We start from the raw sequence: 26,064 nt of genomic DNA, 5'->3' as shown, positions 1-26,064 counted from the left end.
TCACAGGTCTCCTGCAAGACCTATCTGAGCACTTTCTAAAAGAGCTCCTCTGTTGCCATTCTGCTAAAATGCCTATTGCAAGCTTAGGGAGCACGGACCTTCCTGCTCAGTCTTTTCTTGGACACGCCACTTCAGTTTCAAGTGCCATCAGAGAACGGTTCCAGTTGCATTTGTACGGAGGTGATGCAAGTAGCACACATCCCAGCAACAATCACAAAATTACCTTTTAGCTCATGTTAATGCACTTGTGCAAGCCATGTAAGTTGGATTCTTCTCTTAGAAATATTAAGAAGAAGCAGTTAAAGCCTCAGCTCTAAAGAGGCATTTGTCTGTGCTCAAAACTGCTTTCAGGACAAGAGAGGAAGTGAAATTGTCTTTTTCATACAAAGTAGAATATTTAAAATTGACTTTCATTTGGGCATCTAGTTTAATTGACAAACTGCAGCATGCACAGTTAACAGAAGTATTCAGTCATAAAATGTTTGCTTTATAATGTAAACCGATCCCTTAAAGTACCAGAACCAAAACAGAGCAGAAAGCTAAGACTTTAAGGAACCCAAGGATTTAACACAGAACTCTAGCTGGTATCTTGATGCAACACAGTCAACCACTACAAAAAGCAAACAGCTTAGAAAGCAGTTGTTTAGCAGATCGCCTGCTTAGAGGTTAAGCAGCAGGCCACTAAAGCGGGTAGCCAAAAAAACTAAGAGAAGAATAAACACTGTGAGAGCAAATACGAACACCTGATCTCCCAAAGGCAAATTTAACAGTCTAACACTGAGGAGCATCAGAACTTGCTAAATGGTCTTTAAATCACTCCAAAAAAAAAAAAACACACAGCAAAACATCAATAACCTGAAGAACTGCAGATTAAGGAGAGTGACAGAACAGAAAGCCTGAGACAGCCATCAGATACAGTAGCTAACACTTGAAATTAACGTTAAGGATCAGTTGATGTTTTTTCAGGATTCTCCTCCAGCCACAGGTTTATCAGTAAGCCTTATCACCTACCGAAGTCTAATTCGCCCCACATCTCAAGGACCTCTGCTGTCCTTTAGCACCGAAGAAAGCCATCTGAATCTGACAGAGCACTCTGTGCAGAATGCCAAGCAGAAGCAGCATCTTACTAAGTAAAAATTCTTTGTGTACAAGATAATAGGGTCATATCTGTAGGTAGCTGCTTCTTGTGGGGACAGGGGTTAGGCTTATTCGTTTTGTGCCCCTGACTGAAAGTGGATGTGACTTATTGAAGACTCACCATGAACGACAAAAACATCCAGTAATTAGACTTCCCTTAGGCATGTATTAATTTAAATAAAGCACGGATTTTATTTTAGGACTAAGTGTTAGGTACAAAACTACACAAGATCTCCAAAAAGTTGTTTTTAAGAAAGAACTGTTGGACAAGAACATAAACCTCAACCCAGAACTGAACGAGTAGATTCTGCTTCTCCCTGCAGTTTCTTTTGAGGTAGGCATTACTCACCATAGGCTTGACAGACTAATAATTCTGAAAACAGTGATACATTCAGGGCAAGCTATTTTTATACAGGATAATTAAATCATTTTACATAATATCAGAGCACCACAGTACAGAATAGGCAGCTACAGTTGGAACACAGTATATTAAGTCACATGAAAAAATAATTGTTACCCTGACTTCTTCTTCCTTCAAACAACTTTTGTCTCATCTTTTATATGAAAAGCCCCATCATTTGCTCTCCAATTGAAGTTGACAAGGCAAGAAACTACCTCAATAAAAAATTAAGAAGCCTAATTAAACAAAGAGGGCTACAAACCAAATTCTGAACTGGCCTTCTTCATGGTAATCCAGGACACTGAATAAAGCCTAACAGAAGACACTAGTGCAAGTTTCCATCCCTCTTTTCTAATACTAATAGTTATAACATGAACAAGTGATTCATAGCCAAGTACAAAACGAGGGAAACTTTTCCAAGTATGTGACAGAAAGACCTGAAGAGAAGCACTTTAGTAAAACTATATTCCCCTACTCCTCTATTCTGCAGTGCTGCACTACGCACAAGATCAACACTCTTAGACCCTGCATCTCTCTGGCAGCCTTCTGTGTTTTATGACTTTTAAGCAGCTTCCACCTATTGCGCCAGGTCTACATCAACACAGGACTGAAAGATGGATGGCAGGCTCCTTTCTCTGATACCTTAATGATACCTGGCACTGAGGATAATTTATTGATACTCAGACAGAAGTCAAGTCATTCTTCAGACTGTGTGAAAGCTACTCTGCTGAGCAACCAGGTAATCTTACAATATGGTTTCAATCTGGGGGATCATCTCACCAGAAGGCATGGTTGTATTTTTTGAAGGTAAGTGTTGAAGATTCTCCTGGCCAGGAATAGACTAACAGGGACTAATGCATCTTTGAAAACAAGGGAAGAAAGTAGTCAGTCATCTTGTAGCATATAAACTCTTTTTTGCAAGACAGACAGGTGTATTTATGTATATTTAAATAGATGTACAGCCCCATAAATAAATTCCAGCTAATGAAGAAAATTCACTGTCCTTCACAGACATGAGAAATGTCAAACCCATGCCAAACCTTTTTATCCAAGCAAATACATCATTTACTGTATAGCCACTGGAGGGCCAGATAACACTGAGGAAAGGGAAAGCTGTTATGTTCTCTCTTCAAGAGGAAAGAAAGTAGCATAATTCAGTACTTCCACTTCATACAACTCAGTGCTTTACTGCACACAGCTGTAGGTCTCATGTGATGTTCCTGCACACCACAGATTAGCGATGATAAATGATTAGCTAAGAAAAAATCTTTTGGCCCCAATGACTTACAGCACAGAATTAAGTGCCACCATCTATTAAGTATGAAATAGTTTGAAATAAAAACATACCAAGACATAATTGAACGGCAAAAGATCAAACACTGCAAGGCACACACAGTCAGAAAGCTACAATATTAAAACTAAAGAAAATACTATTTTGCACGCATTCGGGTAAAACATTCTAACACTACTTTGGGTTAAAGCAAAATGTAAACAAGGAGAAATTTGTGGAGTTTGTCCAAACATCTATTTTATTCACCACAGATATTGTACATACTCTGGAAACAAACACTTCTGCAGGAAGATTACTCATGCAATTTAAATTACAAAGCTGCTCGAAGTTATAGATTTCCTGTATAGTCCTAGGCATATCAAATCAGCCTCATATCTGGGACAGCTGTTTCCACACTTTCACCCTTTGAGAAACATCTGTAGCACCTGATAATAGTGGATGCATAGAAAAGCCTTCTCAATGACACTTGCTGTTGCTCAACAAATAGGTGGCACAAAGAACAGTAAGACTTAAAACCACAATGAACCACTGCCTTGTAAACGCTATATGGATTAAGTAAGCAGAGATGAGAAATAAATGGCTTAATAAGCATGAAATAGATCCTGCTGTAACCCCATATTCACCAGATGTCAAAGCTATAAATCCAGTCTTAACTTTGCCATTTCCCTACTGGGATGTGTAAGTATCTATGCAATTTAAGGCCGTGTTAATTATGACACTAGGCAAAAGCACAACAGCTTTACTTTGAATACTCAGTAATTAATATTAAGCCTAAACACCATCTCTAACACATTACTATATAGAGAACTTTGCATTAGTATATAATTAGTTTGGTTAAATTGCACTAATCTGTCTAACAAGGCAATCTTGTTTAACCACTACTGTTCATTGCATTAAACTTTTTTTTATTGTTGCAAAATAATATTTCAAGAATTTTTCCACTAGAATGAAATAACTACCTTTAAAAGACATGCATATTCCTCATGACATACAGCAAATTTAAATCTTTTACTAACATCAGTTTAATAAAGCATTAAGACAAATAAAAAACCTTGAGATCAACACACGCAGCCTATACCGTTAACTCAAAAATGTTGCAATGAAAGATACTACAATGGTGAAAAGGACACTAAGTAAAATAAGATTTCTGGTTTCCTGAAATGGAACTCTTAAAGGTTATCAGGGCCTCAGAATATACCAATTGTTACAAATCACTATAGGAGCATGGACTTCTTTGTACCTGTTACAATAACACTTAGTCACAATAATTTTTGTTACCTGCTACTTGTGCCAATTTATCATGAAGTGCATATAAGCTGTTCATCATGAGATTTATTTCATCTTCCTAGAATTAGAAAAAAATATTAACATTAAAATAAGCATTACTAGAGAAGAATGTGCATCTATTTCAATTTTTTTTTTTTATAAATCATCAGAATCTTTTTTTTAAACATATATACACACACAAGTGGAAAGCTATAATGTTTTACCCGTCAACAATGATGTAAACAATAGACTCTGCATCAAAGCATTTATTTACAATACGGGTATTTCAGATCCTGACAAGCTGAACTAGATTGCAGTCTGGGCTCCATTGGATCTCCAAGTTGAAACTGACAGCTCAGAAGGTTATTCACTGTTTTTTGTTTTTTGAAAGCTACTATGTAAAAATAAATTTTTAAGTTTTACTCTTAAAAACATGCAGTGACACTTCACGCAAACCACACTAGTGTATGTTATGGCCATATTCCCCACATAAGATTCATAGCAAAGTTAGATTTTTTGCCATCTACCTTCAAACTACAGTAACACAATTTGGAAAAAAAAAAAACAGCAACAAAAATGTGATCTACACAACCTTGTTAATGCTTCCTGCATATACTGCTAGTATAAAAAGGCCTATTTCCCAGAACAAGGATGAAAATGAGATGTCCTAACTGTCACTTACAACAGAGTTAAACTTCTTTACCAAGACATTGAGCAGTTTCATTGAAATATAGGCAGAAACCTTTTGCATTAGAATGAATTATTGAAAACATGAAGATAAGGAACAAGCACTTATATACATTGAGTAGTAAATTTCTAAAAAGTTGTGGGCTTTTGTTTGTTTTTAAGTTGGCCCTGATACCTGGGGCAGACTCAAATGGCTGAGATATGAATAAAAACTTTATTCAAAGATATGCTAAAGTTTTTACATCTGATTTTCCAGTTTTTACAGTTTTTATATCTGATCCTACTCACATTGAAAAAAATATAAATTTTTTAGTATAACTCCCTGTTGCACTAGTGCTACATGACAACATTTTAAAATTTGAATGGCTCCCAACTATTTTACACACCAAAACTGCTACCAAAAGGAAGAAAGCTTCGTTTCATTGATCAGACATTTGATAAATTATTTCCTATAGCCAATACCAAAAATTGCCAGCATTACCTCCCAAATTCTGGTCCTACAAATCCATCACTGAGATTAAACTGGTATTTCAGCTGGTACTCCCAAGGAAGTTAACCAACCTTGTTAACTCATCCCCTGCCTGGAAAATATCAGGCACGGCAGGAGAGGGAAATCAGTCCTCTACCACGTGCATACACGAACAGCATTGCTCTAAGGTCAGCTTGTTTGCCTGGGGGTACCTCAGAATTTACCCCACCAAATTTCATTTGTTCAGAAGATTCAGAAATGCTTTCTTCTAAGAAACTAGCCAAGGCTACCCACTGAAAATATGCAACAATTCACTTTTGGAGAGCTCAACCCTAGACAAAACAAAACAAAAAAACAATACATGGTTATCTCGTGATGCTTGCATGTACGTGCCTCGGAGAAAACCACCACAGTTTACAGCCCAGGCAGAAAGGCTGGAGGCCAGAAGAGAGAACCACCAAAATCCATGCTTCAGAACTCAATAACCCAGATCGATACCTTCAACAGTGACATCTCAAAATAGGCTACGCTCATATTCCAGTTCAAAGAGTGAATATAGGAACAAATAATAGAATTGACTCCAAGTGAAAAAGGCAAATTTTCTAACCCATTTTCTGTATAAGACCTAGCCCTTGCTCTTCTATGGCACTAAATAAGATCCTGGAGTTTCAAGACAATTATCTCTTACCAGCTTGTGCTTCCATGGCTGAGAAGCCAAATAGAAATAGTAAGGGAAAATTGATTAAATTTAGTCTCAAAACTCTTATGACAACACATCTACAACACAGATTATGTAACATTTTCTCAGTATATAAAGCAATCAGCATGAGACAGACAAATACTGTAATCCTGGTTACGCTGGCCAAGATGAAAAAGCAAAAAATTAAAATAAAGTAGCAAGAAACACCTTATACAGAACATTCTGGAACCCGCACCCTTCTGAACAGATCTAATGTTTTTATACAATCACTCAGGACAAAAATCTCAACTTTTTTTTTTTTTTTTTTACTTACTTCTATATCTTGTAGTTCTTCACTGAAGGGATTCTTGACTATCAAAACAAAGAGAAAAAATTAATTCATTCTACAGTCTGAAAACAGTAAAAAAAAAAAGTATACGATCATCGTAAGTTTATAACAATTCTTTAGATAAAAACAAACAAGTCCATAACATGAAAAATGACAATTAGACGGCTATTAACATTTGACTTAAACTCTGCATTTTATATCACATTATGGTAGCATTTAGGTTAAACCAGAACCTCATTTATCTATATATTTCAAAGCTATTTGCATGCAAATATAAAAAAAAAAGTTTGCCATTCGCTAAATTCTTGCTTTAATGACTCAACCGCATTGAAATCATAATCTGAAGAGTTTACATTCTTACGGTGTCTAGTTCAAAAAGAATATAATCACTTTTTTTTTTTACTGAGCAATAACAACTTATATAACACAAAGCTGTACAACTCCTCTACAACTCAGCAACATTTTGTTTTGATAGGAGTAGGAGATGATGCACAGAGCATCGGTGAAAAGTGCAGCATGCCTAAATGACCATTCCATCCTAAATACAAGTTTCCACAGCTCCTGAAAACATAAACTGATCTATTATATTCCTCTTGGCTACGACAATAAAATTTTCAAACAAGAGAAGCTGAAGATAGACAAGTTATTCGTCCTATGCTTATACTTGAGAATGACCACCTAGCGACTGAAAAATTACCAAGGCAGGAAGCAATCCCCATTAAAACACATCATCTCGCCTTTCTGAGCTGCAAAATCTGCCACCCCCAGTCTGAACCAATGCAGGCATGAGCAGTTCCGCGTCCTGTTCAAACAGGAAACAAAGTTCCTACTGACCTCAGTTCACCAAGCTCGAACACAAAAGGAAAAAAGGAAATGTCCTGGGAAACCTGACACAGACTTGAAGGTCTAGGCTGCAAGTGCCATCAGGCTGATGGTGAAAGCACACCAAAAACAGGTAGCTTTTAAAGGGACGCACTGCTCCACGCTGATTTTCAGACATGAATACTTGATTTGGATATCAGATTAATAAACACGACCGAAGCAGAGGATGCTCAAGCACTCGTGTAAAACCAAGCCCTGCACCACTCCACGACTTCATTCTATACGTGCTAATTCTCAGCCATTGCCTACCAGGCTATCGAGCTACTGACTTCACAAAGCTCCTATGCACTTCATTCATTAACTCAGCAGAACATTTCCAGCACACTGAACTTTTAATCTGAATAGCCTAAAATGGGATTAGAAAAACACAGCCAAGGCTGCAGCTGACTGCTGGCCTCCCAGTCTGATCGTTACTTACCCAGACAGGAGAGCCGTGGGCTTTTCCCAAAGTCAGCCTCACCGAGCAGACCTGAAATCTTGACTGCATGATTTTAGATGCGGGGAGGCACGCAGGCACACAAGCCAGAACAGTGTGGAGATTTCCATCTAGCTGACAAAGGTATTTCAGCAGTGTTTGTTTCAGGAACAAACACAGCATATGCCCAGCTGTAAATATGCAAACTGAAAACTACCTGCTGCAGTTCCACGTACCCCAGCACAAGACAGCACATAAATGAAGCAATGGTGATATAAGATTACACTGAGAGTGGGGAAGTTGTGAAGTCCATCTCACGTGAGCAGCTTCATATTTAAATAAATTAAAACATCGACTTTATGAAGCAATCCAGATGAGGTATGTCAATGTTTGATCACTAATAGTGTTTGTGAAGGAGAGGCAAAAAAAAAAAATTCACTTTTCTCCAAAATGACCTCTGACAAAATTGAGTCAGTCCTTGTAATTGATTATTATAACTCATATAGTAGGATTCCTGAAGTTTGTGATTTTATGGACAGTTAACCAGTAAGAGATACATTTCAAGTAAGATCTTAATGTAGCTTAAGATGCCCAATGCCTTAAGAGGTAAGTAAGATCTTAATGTAGCTTAAGATGCCCAATGCCTTAAGAGGTAAGTAGGCAAAATGCAACGAGAGCAATTTATCACCTGCACATGCAATTAACAACTGATAATGAACCCAGATCTATTTACCACTTAACTTTGATTAACTTGAGTCAATAAGGTCATTCCTCAACTACCTTCAATAACTCCTCCGTTCTGAATTCCCCACCACCATCTTTTTTTATTATTTAAATTTTCACAGAATGGCTCAGGTCAGAAGGGACCTTAAAGCCCACCCAGCTCCACCCCCCTGCCATGGGCAGGGACACCTCCCACCAGACCAGGTTGCCCAAAGCCCCATCCAGCCTGGCCTTGAGCACCTCCAGGGATGGGGCACCCACAGCTGCTCTGTGCAGCCTGTGCCAGGGCCTCACCACCCTCTGAGTAAAGAATTCCTTCCTAACATCTGATCGAAATCCACCTTCTTTGAATTTAAAACCATTAGCCCTTGTCCTATCGCTATCTGCCTGAGTAAAAAGTTGCTCTCCATCTTTTTTATAAGCCCCCTTTAAGTACCAAAAGGCTGCAATGAGGTCTCTCTCTCTGGAGCCTTCTCTTCTCCAGGCTGAACATCCATCCCCAGCCCCCCCTTCACAGGAGAGGTGCTCCAGCCCTCTGAGCATTTTGTCCAGGATTTAAAGTTTCCATCACCTCCTCCAACACGTCTCAGTTATTTCATATTACATCTATCTACATATTACTGGTTGAAAAAGTTTTTTTTCACAGCTCTTAAAATGTACAAGTTTACTTCAAACAGTAACAAGTTGTTGTTCTACAAAATAAATATGTAATAGCTAATTACTATAGAAAAGTTTCTTATGTGACAATGCACTTTCAAGGTTTCTCCTCAAAAAGGGTTCAAGACCTCAACCACCCCAAGTTTCCTGAGCCAGACAGAAGCGTGGCTTTCCTTTCCTAAATGTATTGACACCAGTGTTCCCAGCCCCTCATTAGCCTAGTCCCACATTAACCCCAAATGTTTAGCTTCAGCAACACATGGTGACAGAGGTCCGCAAGTTAAATGTGCGCACATGGAGTGGAAAAAAAAAAATCATCATCTTTGCTTCTTCTGAACTTACCACTTGCTAACATGAGAAATTCCTCCCCACGTTACAGAAAGCAGTGAGTAATCAGGCTGTATTCACCTTCTCCATACTACTCATCCCTTCACTTCATTCCCCAGACCATCCCTCAGTTCTCACCCTTCCACACTGAAGGGTCCTATTCCTCCTTGCTAGAAAAGCTATACTGTGCTTTTCATCATATTACTATTCTCTGAACTTTTTTTGAGCTCTACTACATCTTTTCTGAGGTTGGGCACCCTTCAAAACACAGGAGTGCCACGGATTATTAATGTTACACTGCTGTTCTCCAATGTATACTTTTTAAATATACTTTATTCTCAATTCCCTTCCTAAAAGCTAGAAATTCCTATTATATTTGCTTCTTGCTCACTACTGATCAAGCTAGCATTTTTAACAGAACCACTGCAGCCCCACCATCTACTCCTAAAAGAACAGACGATTTGATATGATAAGCCAAAAACCAACTTTCCAATGCAGCTTTAGAGAGCTATAAAGCTGCAGGGGCAGAAACAAGAACGATCCCAACTAACCTGTAAGCACACTTTTCCCAGTGTGATGGTGCAGAAGTGCCAGCCGCCATCTCCAAAAGGAGTCAGGGAGCGCACACACTGCGACGCGCGCTTCCAGGCCAGCAGGCTCTGCAGAAGTGAGCACGTTCCCCCCTGCAAGCAGAAAGCTCCTTTTCTCCCCCCGGTCTACCAAGACACAAGCAGACTAATCTCAAAACATAAGCCGTATTTTTTCCAGATTTTGTCTTGTAGAAAGAAGGTTTATGCTCAGTAAGTGCATAACCCAAGGCTTTCCACTAGCATTTTCCTCAGGATGGAAACAAAGAACACAATTATCTGGATAACGCATTGTTAACAGAGGAAGTCACACCACTGGAAGCACAGCTACCCACAACAGACCCTTAGTGCTGCCTTTTTCTACATGACCTCGGGAACAAGTTTTCAGTAATTTTATGGTCTGAGTACTCTCCACATCAACCAACAGACCTACCATTTTACTCTGGTAACTCAGGTCAAGGACCACCCAATGACATACTGTGTAGGTGTCAAAGGCAGCCCTAACACGTTGTCTCTTAAAGCTTGTAATCCAAAACATTCAGGGTGCACGGAGCAAGAGTTAGTACAGCTCCTAAGATATACATACAGGATATCTCTGCACTTTGTCTGTAATATGTTTAGGCTTTTAAGAGGAGTTTCTCCTAAGAGGATGCTTTTCCATGAGTACCTCCCACAGAAAGTAAACAGTCCCTTTGTGATTCCAGAGCTCCAGCTTTCAGACAGCCCAAAGAAAATAATCCTGCCTGTATATTCCTCTCTGCAATACTCAAAACAATTGGGTAGTTTTGGATGATCTCCATCTCCAGGTTGTTCAACTTCCGGCGGAAACCACAAGGAGACTAAATCTCTGTGCTTTTATATTACTTTTATATTAAGACACAAAGCCGTGTGTCAGGCTGAGCAATTCCCTCATTACCAATCATCTTTGTGTGCTTTAGAAAAAAAAAGTGTACTCCTAAATTGGCAGACCCCTCAAGAGGGGCTAACCTGTAAGACAATTACAGTCTGACCCCTCCTTGGCCATGCCATTTGGAACCGCAGCACAATCTGCCCAAAGCATTGGGGAACTCTATAAACAGCTGAATCTTTCCTTAACATTTCATTAATATCAAGTCAGTTTTTCAACTGACCCAGACAGTTTAGAAAGCTTTCATTAATATTTTTCCCCCAATATAATTGGGATTAATTCTGTTTGCGAATACATGAGATAAGGGTTGGTGACGTAACCAAATTACTTCATGATTTTTTTTTGACAAAATCCTTATCTCAAAGAAAGAAAGATTTTTCTTTTTTTTTTTTTTAATAGACTTCCAGACATTTTCTATCAGCCCCAATAATAGTAAAGCCTTCATTATTTTAGGTAAAAGAGATGGAAATACCAGAATTTTTCTTTCAAGTTCTTTATTGTTTCTTCTTAAGGAAGAAAAAAAACCCACCTCTATATTGTGGCTGTATCACCCTGCCTAGAAACAGTTGGATCTAGTCTTGCCTGTTAAAATATGGGCTTGTTCAATACTGGTTTGCAGAGACCTGAACATTGAGAGATGCTCTTAAGAGAGTCACATCGATTCAGTCCATACTTAAGGTGAATAGTGTTTTGGGAGAGCTTCTCATCAGATTATTCAGTTGCACTCAAAAATACGAGTTTCACTCCACTACTTGTATTAATTATCAAAAACTCTAGAAAACATAAGTTTGTGCTTTAAAGATAAAGGTGAATTATTTTGATCTGCATAATGCCGGTAAAAATTCTAGCACTGGGAAACGGAAACAGAAGAGTTGGCTCTAAGTCAGTTCTTAAAAAGTTCACTTTCAAAAAAAAGCAGAAAGCCTTATGAATTAAATCCAAAACTGAAACAGCTGCCAAGACATCAGAGCTGACTTTAGAGGAAGTTTTGTCTACCTTATTGCCATTTTCATTCCAGGAACTGCGCTACCAGATAGAACCTACAGCACTGAAGTACCCATTTCAAGCAGAGCTGACACCTCACACCGACTCCTGCAAATGTTAAGAGACTGTCTTTCCTTCTTTCTGGTCTCCTGTTTCTTAAATATCACCATCAACCAAAGCAAGCCTCAGGAAAAAACCCTACAGAGCTGCGGTACAGACACTGCTCGTTTCAAAAGGAGGAAGAACGTGTAAGCTGTCTGAGTGTATGAAGAAAGCATGAGTTGACTTTTTCTACCAGAAGACCCTGTAAAAACAACTGTAGACAAATGATGAAGGTACAGGTAAATGAGCTTGAACAAGGACCAGCGCAGCCACGCCATGAAACAGAACAAACTTGAGAACATCACCATCAGCAAGAAAATAATACTGCAGTTTATGTCTCCAGTTCTGTAGAAAGATGAGAAACCTGGGCAGAAAACACTGGTTGCGCTTCACACCTCACACACCACTGCAGGGGGATATGCATCAGAAGTATGAAGTGCCAGGCACCAAACACTCACCCCACTGTTTCCAGTTCCCACATACCCCCAGAAGGTGGTCTTCACACAGCCAACACCATCTCTGTGCCTACATTAATTCTGGTGGAGCATACTCAGTAAAACAGCAGATTTGAGCAAGAGCACATTAAGCTGCTGGTTATTTACAAAATTATTGCTCACCACCTATGTCTGTGGAAGGTTAAAACAACTGCCATAAAAGTATCCTCTTTCCCACTTTTATTTCTACCAGTGTAAGAAATTGTTTTATGGCACCCAAACTTGCACTTACATTCTTTTACATCATGCTACAAAACATACTGTATTTCAATGAGGAAACAGCTGTCTGTGTTCTGTTAGAAAAAAGGCTCAGAAGTGCATTTGCCATGCATTGTAAAAAATCATTAATATTACATTCCTTGCACACACATACACAACTGGTCTCCATTATAGGCTGCTGTTTTATGTAGGAGAAAAAGCAGAAAAAACACCAAGGCTGCTTTTATTAGCAGTTGCCAAATATTACCAGGAAAAACATCATACTTCAGAGACCTACCAGAACTTTTAAATGGTAAGAATATCTTTGCTTGCAAGAGAATCACAACAGGCTTCTATATTAGCTCTTCTCCCTTCTCTGCTCCCTCCCTAGTATTTTAGCTCCGTATAAATTTTAAGGCAAAAAAAGACGACTTAAAAGACTTTGATAAATGAACACTGAAATGTAAAAACCAAGATATTCAGAAGGAAAACACCACCTTGAAACACACTGCAGCACAAGCAGCTAAAATGTTCGAGTAGGAAGCTGTCTGCTTTCCTCAAACTCCAAAGTTCAAGATGGAGAGCAAACTTGTAACGCAAGTGTTATTAAAACACAGAAGGTCTAAGAACTATCAGGAAGCTGCAATTAAATACTAAATATACTGCCATTCCCCCGAGGGGCTTGGTCTGAATAGAAGCACTCCTTGCAATCGTGCACAAGCAGGAAAGATTCCAGTCTTGAAGGGACTCCAATGTAAAAATACAGTCACTCTTCTTCCAGACAGACCTCAGGTGCAAAATGTTAGTACTACACTGCAGTATTATGGCCAGCTTGCAGCAAGGGCAACGTTCCTATGGAAAGCACTGAGGGAAGAACTCTTAAAAAGACCCTCAATTACAAGAGCAAAGCCATTAACCAATTCAAGATAAAGGTCACATAGGGATTTTTTATATTCAAAACCTACTTTCTGCTGTGCCTGTCCTTTTAACTGTTCAGACATCGGTCTGACCATCAGTGCTTGCTGCGCCAACAGTAGCAGAATTGCTAACAGTGGTCCATACAAAGCCTGAAAATGGCCACAAACCACTGAAAATAGGTGCCCTAGAGTATCCTAGGGAGGAAGACAGCTTTCTTGCTTTTGCACAAGACGCACAGATTTAGCTGCCAGCAGGTGCCGTGCCATGACAAAAGTGAGCTTTCAGAGAGCAAGCAACAGCCTGGTCTCCCCGAAGTAACCAGACTGGCTCAAGAGAAGAGGGAAAACTGCCCAGTGCATACAGCAGAAGTCTGCACAGCTCGGTAACAGGCTGAGCTCCGCAACAATTCCAGACATAACACCACCATTTGACTGAAAATGAATAAACTGAGGTGATATTCAGAACCTTTCATTTTTACTCAGCTGGAGCATGACTGTAGTGAGTCAGGTAACCTCCCAGGCTGCCTCCACCACCACCTGCACTTGGCTGATAGCTCCAACTGGATGGTTCAAGAGAAACTGACTGACTGAAGGAGCAACTGGACAACCACACAGCTAGGCATCATCCATGTCCTTAAACATAAACCGTACCTTTAGCTCCTATTCTCAGCCCAGGAGTCTGCTGGATTTAAGACTTGCAATTTTCTTATCACAATTGTGTTTTGTTTAAATTAGTTAACTAACTTACACTTAGACACACTTGTAGACTAAGCTGATGAATCTTCTAGCAGTACTGTGGGTAGAGGTCTGAACCAGGTGGATCAAGAGAGGAGAAAACGTATTCTGGCAAGAAAGTAATCTGCCATGTAGAAATAGCAAAAAAGGGAAAGGAAAGGAAAATGAAATTAGTCTTACAGAGCCCTCTTACAGTGGGACAATAAAACCTTAACACACAGTTGGCTACTTGCAGAGACATGAGAGCTCCGTGGTACGTAAAATACTACACAGTATTCCAAAGCTAGGTTTTTAAAATATAAAACAAAGCTTACAAAAGCAAAAATTAACTCTCCTTCCTCAAAACAAACCATTTATCTCATGCTTTAAGAAAGCATAGCAGGCCATATAGCTACTAGTTTGATGCCAAGGTTTGTGTAAGAAGCTCAGTACATTCCTCTTTCTGAATAGCAAAGAACACAACACATTAATTCATTCCCTTACAAAAGGGACAGGCAGACCCTATTTGGCCTTTGCACCAAAATCACCAGGACACCTCATTTCCAGAGCTGCTATTTTTGTGCAATTGTTTTTTTCCAGTTTGGTCTTCCCACAAAGCAATGACTTTAGTACCATGCAACATACAGAGCACAATAAAACAAGCCTGGATTTAACATCCCATCGTCCTTCCCAACTTCGTATGCCATGTACTAAATCTGCACATTTTTGTTGTTACTTCATAAACAGCACTTTTATCTGAAGGTCAAGAGAAAAACAACATTTCAAGTTACACATGAAAAAACACATTGGGAGCTGCTTTGTGTACAATTCCCTAGCATGCAACCGCATTTGCGCTCAAGGTGAACAAGCTAAAAAAACGCCCATGGTGTTGGTCAGACACTGGTCACAACACACCCAGGATCACCAAGTCAGACTGAGCATATACACCTGCCCATCCTGAGTGGCTGAGCTCTCAAGAGTACTCAGCAGGCTGGTATTTCTGGTTTTCAATGAGAAAAAAAAAATAGTAGCTCAAAGGGCACTGTACAGACAATACAGCACTAGGGCTCTTTCTCATGTTCTTAATGCTCTATTTCCGTTTTTTTTTTTCCCCCTAAGGTTTTATGAGGATTAACAAGTGGTTGCTGTATTACACAAAATATGAAGCACGCAAACATGAAATATCCTTTAGATACAACTCAGTCTCCCATTTCCCACAAAAGTTTAGGCACAGCTTTACCCAGAGCTGCTCCTGGATAAGCAGCAGCCCACAGCCTTTCAGAAATAAACAGAAAACCCTAAAATAAGAAGCACAACTAGTTTCTTGTCCAGAAGGAAGTCTGCGTCTCTAACCTCTTTTTCTTAGCTAGGCAAACTCTCCCCAGAGTAGCATTATCTTAAAAGAAAGTTTCCCCCTTTCAGCTTTTTCACTGAGACGCGCCATGCCTCTCACCTCCAGAAGCTGCCTTTGATCACACAGCAGGTCCAAGTCAATACAGAAACAGACTTTGATAAACTTGACCTCACGCTCTCCTCTTCAATAGCACCCCGAGGAATTTCATTAATCATTCCCCCTTACTTACAAGGTAACAGCAAACTCCTTCCAAAGCATTTGCAGGAGAACCAGCACAAGCAGGGCAGCCTGGCCCTTCCCCAGTACCTCTGACTGGATTGCCAGGGCCCGAAGGAGGCCTCTCAGGGCTTTGTCACCCATGCACTGCCCCGTTTGTCACTCAGAAATTAACAACTCCCCTCCATGGCCGTCTGGAGCACGCTGTCTGAACAAGAACAAACAGCCTGCTAAACTTTTAGATGTAGGTCAAATGCCAGAGATGATCCCGAAGTTTCGCGATTCATGTTCCACCATTTCCCAGAAGACGCGCGGGGAATTCAAAACCAGCGACAGCCCACCTCGTAACACCACCGGGAGCAGTTTCAGGTAACAACAAAATACCTTCTGGGATCTGGAACCCCTCACTTGCAGTAAATGTTCCATGACTCAATTTCTGCCAGCAGGGTTTGGGTTAGGCCTAGCTAGATTTCTCTCCTCCAGAACCAGCAGCTGAGACATGCAGATAAAACTTAGTTTGCTGGCGATGTGATGTGCATTTAGGAATCCTGGCCATGAGAGGTTCCTGTTGTATGGCCTGATGACACTGAACACACACCACCGGGGTAAGTAATGCTGACTGAGTGCGCTGAGGCATGTTTTGTGGTGTAACAACAGAGCGAGATGACAGCTATTGAGGAGGCCGATGGTTAAGGTGAGTGGTTTTCCTCCGCTGCCTATTCAAATATCCAAAGGCCAATATACGCGTTAGGAAGTCAATGGAAAGTTTGAGGCTTCTCAGATAAGCAATTCAGAGATTTTACTGACCTTCTACAGAAAAAAAGGAAAACTAAGGTGTGGCCTTAGAAACCAGCCTGTTTTATGCAATCCTTCCCCTTCAGTCCTCTTGTGATAAGTCTTATTACTCACCTGCCTAACGAGGACAGACTGATGCTGCATTCACCCAAGGTGTTGCAAAGTCCAAGTATAAAAGTTTTTTGTACCTTTCAATAAAGAAAAGGTTATGGAGATGTGCCCTGCATATAAACCCTGTGTTAAGTGAATACAGGCAGCACGAAGGAAGTCTTTGAATACACATCAAACAATTGCTTTCTAAGAAGCTGTCTTCCAACTTTTACTTCAATAAATGCCCTTCTCTATTTTTAAAACAGAAGAATTACTAAGGCAGTTTCTCTACAACCATTCATTTATAAACAGTTATACTTCTTATCTAGCACATCACTGAAATACAACTGATCTACTCAGTAGGTTTTAATGCCACTTAATTCAATGTTAAACCTCTCTACCCCCATCTCTTCCTCTTCCCACATTAGATGGCCTTTCTATGTCAATTCAGAGTGCTACCCAGAGTTCACTTAGAGTTAAAGGAATTTAAGACTCCAAAAAGACACTTTATTTCAAGATACTTGCACTACAAGATGCTCCCTAGTAAGCAGAAAATTTGATTCTTTCCTCTGCAAAGAAGCATTCGTTTCTTGAAAACACCACACAGTACAACACTTCTCCTCCAACTACACCCAGTCACGTTCAGCTGGCCCTTTACACATTTAGCATGCATGCACGCTCTTGCTCCTCTCACCCTCCGCAGTAGACTAAACACAGCAGAACTGAGAAATGGCACTAAAAAGCACTGCAGCAAGTACAGCACAGTAGCAGGGAAAAGGGGACAATGACAAGGATCTTGGAGAAAAGGAGCCATCGTAACAAAGTGCAGGAGGTCAGGGCCATGGTCTCCTCATCCCTACTATTCTTCCTTATTACAAACAGTATCTCTTGATGAGGACAGACTTCTTACTCATGACGTGGTATGCTCAAGTTATCCAAAAATACTTGATTCAGCCTTCCACCTCCACTACCAACATGTCTTCAACTCCTCATTGAGAAACTGACTGAATGGACAAACTTCTAACGAATCCCCAAAGTTTCTAGGAAAGAATACTAGCAGCACCTCACACCACTGAAGCGTGAACCCAAAGCCTTTATTCACCTGGACAGAAACTAGAAGTACTGAGACAACGTCAGGGCAGTGTCTTATCAGCTGCACAGAGGCTATACCTGCATGGAGTCAAAGCATCCGGATTGTTTTGGAATTCTTTGTTTTCCAGGAAGAGACTGCACTCTGACATCGACTGCAAAGCCTTCATGTCATCAGTTTCACCCAAAAACTTGATGCTTTTGTTTACAACAAGGCTCATTATAAACTAGAACAAACCCTCTACACAGAAGGGACCCATCTGAAGTCACCTTCAAGTTGTGCAGTCCTTCTCCCATCTACTCTTGCATCCACCAACACATTCCTTCCAACCTTCAATCCTTTTCTGAGTTTTTCTTAATCCAAATTCTTCAGTGGACAGAAGACATCATGGTTACTTTGATCAGAGGCAGAGTTACATCCTGTCCTCATTTATTATAATCACAGTAAAGGCTTTGTCACCTGCTCCCACAATTCTAGACCTACCAGCAGCAACAACAGAAGCCAAGAAGAGTCAGGACAAATACTACTACAAAAGTTCTTAGGGAATGTGAATCCCCTGAAAATCACTTTTTCTTCTTAATGTACCTTGATTTCCGGATCCCTTACCCAGCCAACCTACCCCCCTCGATCTACCACAAATCACAAAAACACAACTAATTTTACCAGAGAATGCAAACACTTGCAGGAGTTTTAAATTCATAAGAAATAAATGCCTCATGATTCCAGTGAACTTTGTGCTTCTCCACAGCACTGGACCAGCATTTTCATTAGCAAGAACTGAGGTACTTGTTTAATTTACTTGCCTAAGCTCTTTTGTTAAGTGATCAAACAACTTTTCCAAACAGCAGCTCTAGCCTGCCGTTCACATGTTCATACTATTTCTGAAGCACAAGGCTAGAAGCGTGACAGGGATCAGTTTGGTACAACTCCAGCACTCCTGCCAGCTTCGCTGGGTAAGCATTAAGCCAAAGTTTTGCAACCTAGTACTCCCACATGAAATACATGTCAACGTGTATTAAGTGTGCATGATTTTTTAGAAATACAACTGGACCCCAGCAATAGAATGACTGCAGGCATGATTCTCCTCTCCTACACCAGAATACTTCAGGAAACAGTGCAAAGGGGGGCTCCTACAATGCTACACTAAATTTAAGTCCTTGATTATCACGGGCTCCTCCTTAAAAGGCCTCCACCACAACCATTATTGCTCTATCTGTCCTAAGCAGAAAGAAATTTGCACTACACTTGAAGAATGCTATCAGAGTTGGCAGAGGCTCTTAACAGAAGAAATGCAAGTTTGCTTTTGCTTTCCCACTCCTGTCTGGTCTGCAATTCTTCATAAACCATAAAAAAGTTACAGATCTGCTGTCAGATCCTAGATCACCCTTAATTCTCTCATCAGAAACCGATTTTTCTTTTGTGAAAACTACCACGCACTGGGGGATGGAATGCAAACTTGCAATTCATTTTGATAGCTTTTGAAATCAGATCCTGACAGACCTCTTCTGCACGCCTGCTCCCCGAGCAAGCAGTCTTAGTTCTGATTTCTCATGACGTTACTCCACAAAAAGCATGGCCTACAACAGTAACATTGAAAAAATATTTTATGAAAATCTCAAGTCTTGGCATAAGGGAAGTTCTGTGCACGGCTGTAAACAGCAGCATTTTTAAGGTATGTCTACCAAATTAGTTCTAAATATTCTGATGGAAGCATCAAACAGCTATCTCCTTAAAACACAGACACGAACTTGCATCATTTTTGTTTCAAATACAATTTTCATAACAATGCTTTTTACTACAAGTCCACTGCAAAGGTGAATAGGCTGTTTTCTTTCCTTCAGAAAAGTTCTGAAGTTCTCAGCTAAGATGAACTATTTTGCACTACGTAACGTTTATTTGGACTTTTCTGGTATACTCTGCTACAAGTCTTGACCAAATTTGTTCCTCATTTTTAAGAGCTGTTTCTGACACACCACAAAGAATGTCAGAGTTTAAAGTTGTCAGCAATCTTACAGAAAGTTAACTATTCTGTTTGGCTTTTCCTCATGAAGGCAGTCCAGAGTTTTTCCTACCTACTGATCTTGATCCAGAAGTCACCAAACGCAGAAGAAAGCGAGGTCAGAAATTAGTCTTAAAGATACTCATCAAGATTTCCTTTTGTATCACCTAAAGCAGATGTTTTTATTTGCTAACTAAAGTTTAAAGCAACATACAGAAAATGAAACAGAGCTATGTGCTCATATGTCAATAGAATAAGCTGTTATATTGTCAAGGTAAGTCAGAGTACCACTTGCCAAGCACAGGCAGCATAAAGAACCACACAACACAGGAACTCTCCAAACACTGCCAAGAAAACTCTTCTGAGATGGCGATCTTAGAAGGCAAGTAGGGTTTTAACAGTTAGTTGTGAAATACCACACAACTTCAATGGCAATTTGCAGGCCTGTGAGCAGAATAATCCACTTCTTGTCTTTTATACAGCACGTCTAGCTTATCATCAGTGAAATTCCCTGCACAAAATTCCATACAAGTTTTAACACCTGAGAGATTTAGAAATCTAAAGAAAGGAATGTCAGTGGAAGAGAATTACTCTTAAAGTTGTGCTTTGTGTAAGCTTCCACTTGTAATATAGGTAACTACTGGAAGTTTCTCTGAATTAACATTTCAAAAGTTACAGCTAATATAGTAAGGATTATCCTAACAGTTGTTTTTGTAACAAGTAAGGTGGAAAGATCAAAAATACTAGCATTGTATGCCTCTCCTCTAAGGACCTAAGACAACACACAAGAACTTCCTGAAAGTTCCAAAGATTTTTATTTTTTTTTTAAAACTTTTTTTGCACTGCATCAACTACTCCCCAGACAAAGTACTGGAGCAGAAACAGTGAGAGCAACTTAATTGCCACCTATTTCAGGTCACAACCTTAAACAGCACCTGTACTAGGCGACCTAGTCTTTCAGAAAGTACTCCAGACCTCAAAATAACACCTACTGATCTCAGCATCAACTTTCTGTGACAAATAACTTCAGACCTAACTCCCAGAAGTGCCCACAGAACTTGAGGTGCTCAGAGTAATATCACAAAACAAAAACAAAGTAGGAAGAGATATCCAACTCTTCATGGTACAATGAACCCTAGGAAGCAGACAGAAGTCAAATTTGTCGTTTTCCTGACAAAATACTATGCTGGCTCTACAAGAAGTTGACACAATCCCATTGTATTTTGAAGGCAGCTGATGCACAACATGCTTACAGCAAGAGCCACATGAGTGAACTTACCAGTTCAAAGACTAAACAGATCTTTCTTTTCATATACAATGCTGTCAGGGACAGCAAGCACAGTACGTGCTTACACATTAGCTGGTCTTTTATACGATCTTAGAGTCATTTATTTCAATACCTTAAAACGCTTTAGGAAAAGCCCCATAGATATTCATCTGCATTTTAGATAACGAAATGCCTAAAAAAAAAATCTTACCTCAAGTGACCATATATAGGTTAGATATAGAAGAATGAGCCCAATTCAAATTTGTCTTTGAACACTGTCTATCCCCCATGCAGAAAAACTGAAGCACTTTATGGCTATTTTAGAGCTCTGAGTAAGAAGACACTTGAACACTATGCATGATGTAAATGACAATCCCCTTTTGAAGTTTTCTGCTTATCACTTCTCATCTATACTACTTTACCTAGCCTAAATCCAACTCCAACGCCTTGTTCTAAGCCTCCCCCACCACAAGCATCTCCTCTGCTCTCACACTACAGCCTGACAAATCTAAGTGCCAATATTAAATGTAGTTGGTGATGAATGTTTTTCAGTGTGTCACACTCAGAAAACTACCTTATTTTGATTGTTCCTTTTCTAAATTGAAATTCAATCAAGACATCCAACACTAAGCTCACTGCATAGCACTTCCTACAAGAGAAAATAAGCAGCTGTTTGTATCTTTGAGCTATCTTTTTCATTTTCCTCACAGTAACTGTGAGTAACTGGTAATTCTTGAGGTATGGATAGTCCCAATGCAACTGAATCCCAGACCCTTTTACAACAATAGTCTGAAGTTGAAAATAACTCAGTTTTTTGTAATCAAACCACTCATAGCCAGTGGAATCTTACCTACAGCCATCTAACAGACAGAAATAAAAACGGTATCCAATTACCTAACTGAAAGTTTGTTTCTTGAGCTATACTATTATTAAAACACACAAATCAGTTCTGCTTCTACGAAGAAAACACACAATACACCCACATAAGTGCAAGAAACAAAGGATTCATTCAGATGATAGTTAACGAAGCTTTGGGAAGCATCTAACAGAAGACAGGCCTCCTGCCCCTTCCAGCAGGTACCAGTCTATTTTTGCCTATCTTGTCTATTTCTTGTCAGTTCTAGGGGCCCGCCATGTTTCCTTCACATACACCCAATTCCAGAATTCCAATTCAATTCATTGAGTGGGTGCTAAGCAAATGAGCAAGGTAATTCCCTGCTCATTCCCACATTATTTTTTTTAAAAAAAAGTGTCCCATTCTTCTTCCTATCAAAGTAGCTAGCCACAAGAACTGTTTGCTTCTTCCAATGGATCCTATTGCCCCTGTTCATGTTACCAGCCCAGGGCTGCAAGGAGAGAGGACAGATGCTCTCACAGTGACGCTCACGTTTCTGTTCCTCAGGAAATCCACCTTCAAGAGTTCCACTGGAAAGAGAACGAATAGAAAGAAGCAGGCCAAGGACTGCCTTACTGGAACTACCAAGCAACACTGGACTACCAGACCTTCAGCTGGGCAGCCAAACCCAAGCAAAGGAGAACAACTTTCCCTGCCTACCAGTTCCAGCCCTGTTAGCTTTTTAAGAACAACATGCTCAAGACAGCGATCCCGTATGTTCGGTAGGGAAGTTCACACATTCAAAACAGAAGCTTTTTTCCCCAGACTATATTTTCACAGCAGACTTCTTTTCACAGCATTATTGCTATCTGCATAGCTGAGACATTCAGCTTTACCAATCAGCATGACAGGCGAGTTTTAACCACTGAATGCGAGTTAGGAAGTTTATCCTAGTATGCTGGAAGACCTTCTCCCCTATTAAAATTACCAGACTCTAAAACTAGAAAAAAACTAATACATATTTGTGGAATTACACAGCTTATCAGAACATAAAAACATTTATGTACGTCTCTAGCAATTACGGTCGGAAGTTAATAACAGAGTATCAGGATGAATGGTCCCAGTCACTGTATCTAATCTGAGCCCACGTTATGTTCACCACCTTCCCCAAGCCACGACTGAACAGCAGGTACTAAGAGCCACGTGGACAAGCAAAGAAACTACCACAAATGCTCTGACCTTTCCTGCTATAGTCTCTCCTAAACACTAAATCAGCAGGGGGGAAATATATGGAGGCAAAGAGTGCAAAACAGAATTAAAAACTATTCTGCTGTTATAATGCAATGAATAAGGCTTGAAAGGGGAAAAAAAAAAAAAACCACTGCTAATTCTGCCCTGTAACATCTAGCAGATCCCAAACTACCAGTAGGATCACTCCATACAAGGCACTATATTCACGTCCACACGTGGGTATATACATACCCTACACTGCCTATACAAAGAAATATTTATATGCACCCCACATACCTTACACAATCATTTCAAGAACAATACAAGTCCCCAGGAACTTTCTATTGCTGGCACATCCCAAAACCAGCTTTTCACATGTTTTTTCATTGCTCCTGATGAGACAGCAATAGCATGATTTTTCTTTCTGGCGTTAAGAGTCTCCACTGACCATTCCAGAGCAGCCAAGAATTGAATTAGCATGAATCACCACCCTTAGGTGGTACAATTCCATTTTCGTATGTTTTGTAAATAGGAAAAAGGTAGTTTCTAAATCCATTCAAAAAAAGTTGCTTCCTTGAGAAGCCCCCAAATAGTTTGGGATTAAAATACGCTCTGAAATTCAAATTAAAGCACAACATTATTTTGTGTATGATCATATTCTAAATATAGAAAAAAGCACATTAGAAAACAACACGTACTATGTCTAGCATTCACCGCACGGAGTTTCTTGTAGTGTTTAATGAAAATCTCAGCCTAGCATTCTTTTCAAGCCTCAGTACACAACCTGCCTCACTGCCAAACTACATCCAAATCTTAGCTCTGCTGAAATCCCAGGTATCCAAATGCGCACGCTTACTTCTTTGAGATTAGGGAACTGATGAAGTAAGGCTTTACTCTACTAACCGTGCATCTTCTATACTGAAGAAAACATGAAATCACTTTGTGAAGAAGACATGCTAGAAAACAGGGTATCAGTAGATTACAGCAGGGAATAGCCAAGGTTTGAATTTATCCCCAGATGTCTAGCAATCTTTACTATATCACTTAAGGAAAGCCAGTCAATTTCTCTGTGCTCCATCCCACAAAGGAAGTTTACAGTAAAGTGGAACCCAGAACTGCCTCAGTAGGGTATGCCTGGAAATGCAGAGTTGAATTAGCAGCAGTACATCCAGTTGCAGACAGAAACTGCCCTTACCCTTGACCTAATACTTACTGTTGACTCCCACATCCTCAGCTACGCCAGAACCTCTCATTCTCAGGTATGTGAATCCCAGTATCAGAAAGAACAAGCATGCAGCAGTTAAGAGGAACATGGACAGGTAATGTGCACTGAAGCCTCCAGTGGTGGATACCTCCTCTCTTTTGAACTGTTGGAGAAGCTCCTCCTCGGGCTCTGAGAGATTCTTCTTGTAGGTGTTTTTCAGGTAGGTATGATTCGAACCCGTATGATTGGAGTGGTTGAGTCTAAGGGAGGAGATGATTCCACCCGGGGGGAGGCTGTTAGTTGCTGAATAGATCCTGGATTCAGCGTTATAGCTACCAGCAGCACCGCCGAGAACATGATTGTTGGTCGTTTTCCTGATGGTGCCTGGAGGGTCGGCGATTTTACCGCTGTCCACGTCTGTGAGCGGCGGTGGCAGCAACAACGCCGTAGGGGATTTCTTAGAGAGGCCGAGGCGGTATCGAGGGCCGGGAGGACTCGAGTCCAGATTCTCACATCCTCCTCCTCCTCCTCCTCCTCCTCCCCCACGGCTGCCGCCGCCGCCTCCTCATGGTTCCTGCCCCTGTCTAGACTCCCGGCAGCAGCCGCCGCCTCCGCCGCCGCCCTGTCATTCGTTACGACTACACCGGCACCGCAGCCTCCGCCAGCCCTCTCTTGGCCCGTCTCCATCACGCCAGCGCCGGCTGCGGCACATTTGCTCGCTATGAATGGAGCAGGGGACTTGCCGAGGCTCCGTCTGGGCCGGCGAGCCGCAGGCTCCTCCTTGGGTACCTGCTGCTTGGCCATCGCCTCCTCCTCCTCCTCCGAATCGGAGTACTTGTCCCTGCCGCCGTAGGCCAGCAGCCGGTTGCCGTTCACGGTCCGGTTCTTCCAGCGCTGCTGCTGCTGCTGCTGCTCGCCCTCCTCCTCCTCCTCCTCCTCCTCGTCCTCCTCCTCCTCCTGGCCGCCGTCCCCGGGTTCCCTCACGCCCTGAGGAGCCGCCGCCGCTCTGCGGGCCGCCGCCGCCCCCCACCAGGCGCTGCCCTTCCTCCGCGCCGCCTCCTCGGGGGGGGGGGCGCCGGGCTTGGGGCCGCGGCCGAGGGGCGCAGCCCGCTCCCTCCTGCCGTCCGCCTGGCCCCGGGGGCCGGCCTCGGCGTCCGACTCGTCCGAGCTGAAGCCCAGCAGCACCTTGCCGCCCCCGGCCCCGCCACCGGCCCCGGCCCCGGCAGGGGGAGCCGCGCGGCTCCGCCCCGCCCGCGGGCAGGTAGGGGCGCTCGGCCAGCCGCGCCGCCGCTCCGGCCCCCGCCGCCTTGTTGCTGCCGTTCCGCGGCTTGCCGGCCCGCTCCTCCTCGCGCAGCTTCTTCAGCTTCTTCAGGTAGACGGGCCGCGTGCTCTCGGTGACCAGCCCCGGCGAGAGGCCGAAGCGCCGCAGCTCGGAGAAGAGCTCCTCGTCCGTCAGCTGCGCGGCCGCCGCCATTTTGCGCTCCCCCGCCGCCGCCGTTTCCTACCCACGCGCCGCGCTCCCCGCCGGAACTGACGCGTGCGCACTCGGCCGCGGCCTGGGCCCGCCCGGCGGCACCAGGCGCCGCCCGGCCCCGCCGGGGGAGGCGGGGAGGGAGGAGCGAGCGCGGCGGGGACGCCCCCGCGCGGGGTGGCGGCGGGGCTCACGCCGCCGGCGGGTCCCCAGGGAGCCTGGGAGGGCACCCGAGGGACCGCGAGGGGTACTCTCAGCCCCGACGTCTCACCCGTGTGCCGGTTGCAGCCTCGCCACGCTGAATAAACCCCAAAAGCCCCCTGTGCAC

At 41.9% G+C, this 26,064-nt stretch overlaps 1 protein-coding gene across 1 annotated transcript in view; it reads right to left on the bottom strand.

Moving 5' to 3' along the window:
- Positions 1 to 25,752, bottom strand: part of LEMD3 (LEM domain containing 3) — a 48,931-nt gene extending 23,179 nt beyond the window's left edge. Inside the window, 5 exon segments of the mRNA XM_035544208.2 lie at positions 4,107 to 4,173; positions 6,264 to 6,301; positions 24,275 to 24,809; positions 24,812 to 25,517; positions 25,519 to 25,752. Coding sequence (XP_035400101.1) covers positions 4,107 to 4,173; positions 6,264 to 6,301; positions 24,275 to 24,809; positions 24,812 to 25,517; positions 25,519 to 25,739 — 1,567 coding nt within the window. The 5' untranslated portion in view covers positions 25,740 to 25,752.
- Between the last annotated feature and the right edge of the window lie 312 nt (positions 25,753 to 26,064).

The sequence above is a fragment of the Cygnus atratus genome, chromosome 1 (assembly GCF_013377495.2).
Source record: "Cygnus atratus isolate AKBS03 ecotype Queensland, Australia chromosome 1, CAtr_DNAZoo_HiC_assembly, whole genome shotgun sequence".
In the NCBI taxonomy this organism is placed as follows: domain Eukaryota; kingdom Metazoa; phylum Chordata; class Aves; order Anseriformes; family Anatidae; genus Cygnus; species Cygnus atratus.
The sequence above is the reverse complement of the archived record's forward strand: the minus strand, read 5'-3'. Positions and strand labels throughout refer to the sequence as shown.